Consider the following 7,877-nt stretch of genomic DNA (forward strand, 5'->3'; position numbering starts at 1 on the left):
AGTGAGTCTTTTGTAATACTCTCATTATTCCGGATTTGTATCAGGAGTGAGTGAAATATTGCTTTTGAAAGACATGTATGTGACTGTATTAGCTCTGCTGGAATACCGCTATTGATTTCTTCTAATTACTTCTTCCGTGATATATAGTGTTAGCTATTCTATACTCTTCTTGATTTTCTATTAAAGTTAAATCATCAGCATATGTTATTATTTGTTTTGATTCATTAACGGTACTTCCATTAAACAATAACTCTGAGGGTCCTTCACCTTATCTTACTCTTCTTCAATTTCTTGTTTCTTAGACCTTTTGATATATTAATATATCTGAATGTTGTTGATTTTAGGTCTATTCTGTTTCAAAATTATAATTTATATCAATAGAAATAAGCAGATTGTCAGTGTCAATATCATATTTTGATAGACTTAAAGAGAAGTCGAAACGTCAACATCTATCTTTCTTTGAAAAACTATCAAAAAAAAACTAATTTTGAAACAGAAGAAACCTAAAATCAAAAACATTTGGATCCATTTATATATATATATATATATATATATATATATATATATATATATATATATATATATATATATAAAGGCATTTTCTATCTATTCAGGTAATAAAAAAATATCCTGGTCTTTCTTTATTAGAATCTCGGTGAAGGACATGACCAATAAAAATTAATATTGGTCGCAAATTATTGCTAGAAACTAAATTCGGACCATTTCGACGAAATTCCAAGATGCATGATTTGCGAAATTTATCAATGCAAAGGTGAAAACAATGTAACGGATTATTGAGATGATTACTGAGCAGTTATTTTTCCTTTCATTCTCGCTCAACCATAATAGCTATGAAAGTTGAATTGGCACCCAAATTTTATGTACAACAGATGTTCTTCTTTATTTATCGAGAACAGATATTAATACATATTACCATAATGCAGGTGCTACAGCTGAATTTGTTCTAATTTTTAATGATTTATTTGATATTTGTAAATCTCGTAATAGATTGGCACAATAAATATTTTAAAAACCACTTAGCTCAAGAACAAAATATATAATTGCATCAATTTATTATTTTTAAAACTGCCTTAAAACATATATTTCAAAATATTTGTAGTAATGTGAAGAGCCATGATGGGGAGAATTATGCTGAAAAGAAGTAAGAATGCTTATCGTTTGAAACGTATATGAGCATGATTTCTCTCTGAATCTTGAAGGTACAATTATACATAATTTCGAATAATGATCTTAAATCTGAATGGATATAATTATGGAGTAAACGGTTGATTGGATTGTATAGTGACAAATTGAAAAGTGTCGAATAAGCATTAAGAGAACAATTTGTGTGCTGCATTTACTACTACTACCATCACACTCGCTATTACACTGTATGACGACTGTTTCGATGTTCTGTAGTTTTTATGTGTTTTGTACAAAACAAAGATATTACCGCGTACAATTTGATTTCAGATGATCGAATTAGTGATTCACTAAAGGCATTGAAAAAAATATGCAATTTGATCCATTTGGTCGAAAGATACAAAAAACTACAGGAAGAGGTGATTCATGAGATATCAACTGTTTGTTGTTATTTGTTATTTGTTATTTGTAATAACTGCAAATCATCAATGGATTATTTCTTGAAGGAAATACTAGCTATCATTACTCAGACTGAATTAGAACAACTTCCAAATTCAGTGGTAAGTTCAATAATTACTCATCTTGTACTGGATATTGTGAACAATTTGAAATTTTTGTATCTCTTAGATAAACCCCAACAAATTGGTATTGTGTGTTACATATTACACAATTTGATTTGAACTATACGACGATGTATTGATAACTTCCCGACTAGAATTTATGAGGGGGCATGCCTTATATAGCGTGTGGGCCTCATGTGGCAAATGGGGGGCATGCCGATTGAGGGATTTCCCCGCAACTTCCTCATGAGCACCTCACGGAAAAAATTATAAATATTGAAGTGAGGTATGCCGTATGAGTTTCCCATAAGGATATTATAGGGTAAACCTAACACATATATGGTATTTTAAAGAGATGGGCAATCCCCTCGTCTACCCCATGAGGGCTCGATTTGACAAATATCAAATATACTATTTTTGGTAAAATTAAACTTGTCACAATTGTTACTTTACTACTACTACTACTACTACTAATTGTTAATAGTACAATTGTTCATGAATTGTAATAATTGTTAATCGTTGTCTTATCGGATTTTACCTTACGAAATTGCAATATTTTAGAACGTATTGCATAAAGTATATCGTTTATGTACATCGTATTGCGCATGCTCAGGTACACATAGTGTACATAGTACATATAGACAAATATATATTTTCATAAGCAGTTACAAATTTACATTAATCTTTACCAGTGTAAATAATTTCAGTTTGATTATTGTTGAAAATTATTATTTATTGAAGTAAATATTGACATAACATCATGAATAATTATTTTAGACAACGCGAGCTTAGGCGTTTGAGAGCAGAAAGATTCAGGCGAATTCGACAAGAATTACTGTCAGCAAATTCCAACCAAGAAAATTTGATGCCTTCTGGCAATGAAGACGTTTTAGAAAACATTGAGAATCAATTACCAGATATTAATGAGTCATTCAACAATACAGCAAGTGATAATAGTTTGAATTCCAATCTAGAAGATCATAGTGCTTCCAATTCAAATGCTGAAGTGGAATTGGAATTAGTGCAAAATTATGAGCAAGAAGCAATAAGTGATGAAATATCAGCTGTGGTAGAAGAAGAGATGAATGAAGAAAGTCATGATAGAGATGATGTTAATCATGAAGAATTTGACGATTTGTTATTATTTCATGATGTTAGCTCAGACGATGAACTAGAAAACGAGACTCATGATGCAATAGATGAAGAAGTAGATGATACTGATCAATCGGTTTATGATGTAGAAGACATTCGCAAGTGGGCTTTAATGAATCCGCCTATACCTCATAGTCGTTTAGAATCATTATTAGCTATTTTAAGAAGAAGATCTTATCCTACTCTACCAAGATGTGCAAAAACTTTCTTGTATACTACGTCAGAAAATTATAATATTGAAGTTTTTGATAATATTGGCAAGTTTGTATACTTTGGCATAGAGAAAACTATAAGAATTCAATTAAACCCAAGTATTCATGAGCTAAATAACATAGAACTGATTTTCAATGTTGATGGTTTACCTTTGTTTAAGTCCAGTAAAAAACAGCTATGGCCAATACTCTGTAAAATCCATCATGATCCAAACATTTACAAACCATTTCCTGTTGCTGTATATTGTGGAGATCAGAAGCCACAAAGTGTTCAGAGATATTTAGATAAATTTATAGAAGAACTCAATAGTTTAATGCAAACAGGAATTATTATAGATAATCGCAAATTCATTGTATCTGTAAAAGCATTTATTTGTGATACTCCTGCTCGCTCTTTTTTAAAGTGCATCGTAGGTCATGGTGGATACTGGGCGTGTGAAAGATGCTTAATAAAAGGTCAACAATACATGAATAGAAGAATTTATCCAATATGTGGGGAATTAAGAACAAATGAGTCTTTCAGGAATCAATCTACTCCAGGTCATCATCAAGGTGTATCACCTCTACTTCGTATATACCCGGAAATTGATTTAGTCAAGCAATTTCCATTAGATTCCATGCATCTGCTTTTCCTTGGAATAATGAAAAAATTGTTGGGATGTTGGATAGACGGTGACGTCAGAGAACTTAAACTTAGTAGCAGGTTTAAGTCACTATTGACTGATATGTTATCGAAAATAAAAGTGCCTAATGAATTCCAGAGGGCTACGAGATCTTTAACAGAATTTCATAAATTCAAAGCCACCGAATTTCAATTTTTATTGCTATATGCAGGGCCAGTCATTTTTAAAAAAGTTTTAAAAGATGAAGTATTTAAACATTTCATGTTATTACATGTAGCATGCAGAATTCTATTTTCTAAACAGTTAGCTATGGTGCAATGGCCATCCGCAAAACATTTTCTAACATTATTTGTCACTATAGCACCAGCTATATATAAACCTGAATTTGTTATAGGAAATGTTCATAATCTTTATCATTTAGCCGATGATGTAGCATATTTTAATTGTCCTCTATATGAAATATCTTCGTATCCATTTGAAAATGCTCTAGGTAAAATGAAAAAACTTATTAGAAATGGCAATAATCCTCTTTCACAGTTGTGTCGGAGATTCAATGAAATTTTTTACGTTTGGAATGAACCAACAGGTATACCTCCGAATGTTGTTATAAAAAGACAACTGAAACCAGATTCATCAGGTCGAACTACCATAAAACAGCTTGAATTTAAAGGAGTGTTACTAACTACAAAAGAGCCAAATAACACCATATTACTGACAAATCAAAAAATTTTACAAATAAATGATATATACATTCCTCCACGTGGTGATATAAGTACTATTGAAATGTGTGGTAAAATCCTAAGAAAAAGAAAACCTCTTTTTACATATCCATGTAATGCTAAATTTCTACAAATGTTTAATGTCTCTGCAAATAATGAGAATATTGTGACGTGTAAAATTATAGATGTGGATAAAAAAATGGTTTGTCTAAATTTAAGTGATGAACATAAAGAAAAAATATATGTGATACCACTACTTCATATGTAAAAGTGAAAAATAAGAATGTTTTATATGGTACAATCTGCCGTTTGTATTGACGGCTTTAAACTTTAAGTCTCATAATCTTATACAAACATCTATTCTACGAAGAGTATTGTTTATGTTTATATTTTCAAGTGGATGGTAATCAGTATAGAAATCTTTTCTACGCGTCAACAGTAAGAATCAGTTTAATTTCTGAATCGTGTTCAGTCGTTCGTGTATACTCTTAACCATATAATTATTGTAGGTTAATAAATAGTGATATAATTAAAATAGTTGATATATTCTCGAAAAATAATCACCATGAGTACTGATAATAGTACATCAAATGATGATGTATCAGAAGTGGTTGCAGATTATAAGTATAGACTAGTTGTTTTTGTTGGTAAGAAAAAAAAAAAAGATATTGACATAGTGCCATCGTCTTGGATTTTTTATGATGAAAAAACAGACACAATCAAGTGCAAATTTATGCCTCCACCATACGATGTAAAGCGATCGGATACGTTATCAAAAATGGTACAGAATTGTGAACAACCGATAAATGATTGGCCAGTTTATTCAGTAGACATCCGAGGAAGAGCTCGTAAGTTGTGAAATTATTCGATTGATTAATTTCATCTCGAATTTATATACTCTGAGAAAATAAGATAAATAGAACAAAGGTATGTTTCTTGTGTTGGATTCATTTTTCTAACAACCTCAATTAAAAAAATATTTCTAGCTTAAAAAAACTTTTAATGTCAATGTCTAACATGATATTATGATTACTATATTATTTTTAGTGATAAAAAATAGTTTTCAATACTGTAATTATTATTTAAATGAAAAAAAACTTTTTCGCAACAATTACAAAAAAACTCCTTTGTTCTAAAATTCTATTTTTTTCAGTTATCATTTTTTATTGATTTTTTTTATTAAGTACATTATTCTAATATTCAGGAACGTTTGAAGAAGCTAATGAATTGGCTATCCAATTGGAATATAAGCCATTTGCTTATTCTACACAAAATGAAGAGACAGCTAAAGTAAAGGCTGCTAATGATGTGCATTTTTTTAAAAATAGAAAAACATTCAGAGATGAATCTTTGAAGATGTTAAATGAAATCAACATCGATTTAGGTGAAAAAACACGTGTGAATAGAGGTAATTTATGATGAAAATATAGATTTTGTTACTTGGAAAACATATATTTGTAAGTACGAAAAGGTGATGATATATTTTAAATTTTTAGCTCAGCCATCATCGCAAAAGTTACCAACAGAAGAAGATAAACAAGATAGATATTATTCTTCCACAGACTCAGACGAAGAACATTGTTACGATGCATCTAGATCAAAAAAAAAGAAAATCATTACCAGAAAAAATATCAAAAGATCTCGCATATCTTCGTCCAGTACATCTGATTCGAATTTAAAAATTGATGAAAATAATCCACAAACACCTAATGTAATGGAAAAGCTAGATAAGAATTGTCAACCAGTATTATTATGCTCGTCAACAAACCAACATTCAATTGAAAAAATCGAAGGTGACCAATTTGGTAGGTATTGAAAGATGAATAGAAACCGCATTATTAATTATAATTATCAACATTTGGGAAACGAAGTATATTCTTTTCTTATGTTACAGAAAAGTTATATCGTATGATTGATGCCCGCTTTAAGACTTTTTCAAATGAAATATCGGAGAAATTCACTAAACTCAATAGTCAATATAATTCATTATCTTTACAAATTGGACAGTTAAGTGGAAAAATTATTGAGATTCAGCATCAATTAACAAAGAATAATATCAATAACACAGATATTGAAGTCGATAGTGATGATGAAAATGCTGAAATAAAACTTCCATGTAAAACAAAAATAGATTTTGATCAGTTCGATGAAAAACTTGAAAAAGATAAGAATTTTCAAAAAAAATTCGTAAGTATTCATGTTTAAAAAAAGTTTTTATTATAATATTAACGATTTGAATACTTACCGAATATTGAATTATACGTTTAGGTTCGGAAATTACTTCAAAAAGTCAATAGACGCTTACCCATAACTAGGAATTTTGGCGAATTATTAAGATATTGTATATCTCGCGATGTAGGTCTCATGTTCGCTCCAGTTAAGACTTCAAAAAAAAAATCACATGTATTCAAGGATACATGTCTTTTTAAAGTTATAAAAGGTTAGTGAAATTAATGTTCAAGTTTCACAAAATGAATACAAATAATTAATAAATATTGTATTTAATATTTATAATTGTCCTAAATTAATGTTTTCTTTTTAGCGACGCTCAGAAAAGTTTTTTCGAAACCAGGCGAAGATGTCCCAGACCAAAATATTCTTGATGCTATGGCTTCAGCTCTACATAATTGTAAAGACTGGGACGGTGGACGAACTGCTCGTTCCAAGAAACCTGCTGAAGCTAATAGTGAAATAGACAATGAGCATTTAGACTAGTATTTCAGATTAGTATTCTTAATTGCGTAACTTTTTTATATAAAGTAAAATATACATTATGTAGTTTATCCCGTGCATTATATTGTATTCTGAAAGTTTGATTTAAAAAATAGTTCTTTATTACTTATTGTATTTTAAGATTGTAATGACTATGAATGTATTGTTTGTAATTGATATATCTATATATATTTTAAAATACATTATTTTTAATGTTGCCAATGAAATTCGGTTAATTTCCCTGAAAATTTTCAAATAGGGTAACAGTTAATTTTCCTTATGAGGTCCACATGCGGTATACATAATGATGCACGAATGAGGCAAGGCGTTATATACCCTTTGTGCGCCCTATGAGGCAGCATCATGAGGTCCCCACGAGGCAGTGTGGCTAGCCTCGTGAGGGCCCTAGCTGAACCCCTCCCAAAATTCTAGTCGGGTTGGTAGCCTAGACTAGTTCCATGCATAAATAAAATATTGCGTTACCATAGCAACGAACAATATCTTATTAAATGTGTTAATGTTAAGTTTTACGTCAAAAACTTAACACCAGAGTTATGCAATGAATTGAAAGAAAAAATATGTTCACCGAAATTGTGAAAATCGAAAAATTGGAGTATCGAGCCAAGTTCATCTACGATTTTTTTCTCGGGATTCTTGTCTTAATAAATACATCAAAAACAATTTGAGATAATTCCATAGAAACTCTATGTTTAGATAGATGTTTAAATGAGTGAATTTTGAAGTATATCTATTCTG

The 7,877-nt window shown here is 30.2% G+C and overlaps 1 protein-coding gene across 1 annotated transcript; it reads left to right on the plus strand.

The window, feature by feature from the left end:
• Positions 1 to 4,733: 4,733 nt before the first annotated feature.
• On the plus strand, positions 4,734 to 7,337 carry LOC130903037 (uncharacterized). The gene is made up of 6 exons (XM_057815303.1): positions 4,734 to 5,257; positions 5,614 to 5,817; positions 5,906 to 6,214; positions 6,304 to 6,596; positions 6,678 to 6,849; positions 6,952 to 7,337. The coding sequence occupies exons 1-6, from the start codon at positions 4,975 to 4,977 to the stop codon at positions 7,122 to 7,124; spliced, it is 1,434 nt and encodes a 477-aa protein (XP_057671286.1). The 5' UTR covers positions 4,734 to 4,974; the 3' UTR covers positions 7,125 to 7,337.
• Positions 7,338 to 7,877: the final 540 nt, after the last annotated feature.

Source organism: Diorhabda carinulata, chromosome Y, assembly GCF_026250575.1.
Source record: "Diorhabda carinulata isolate Delta chromosome Y, icDioCari1.1, whole genome shotgun sequence".
In the NCBI taxonomy this organism is placed as follows: Eukaryota; Metazoa; Arthropoda; class Insecta; order Coleoptera; family Chrysomelidae; genus Diorhabda; species Diorhabda carinulata.

Bases quoted from the DNA above. Each gene is read 5' to 3' on its own strand.
- LOC130903037 (XM_057815303.1), top strand. From the start codon at position 4,975: ATGAGTACTGATAATAGTACATCAAATGATGATGTATCAGAAGTGGTT. The intron at 5,258-5,613 runs GTAAGTTGTGAA...TCTAATATTCAG, and splicing joins AGACATCCGAGGAAGAGCTC to GAACGTTTGAAGAAGCTAAT. The intron at 6,597-6,677 runs GTAAGTATTCAT...TTATACGTTTAG, and splicing joins AGAATTTTCAAAAAAAATTC to GTTCGGAAATTACTTCAAAA.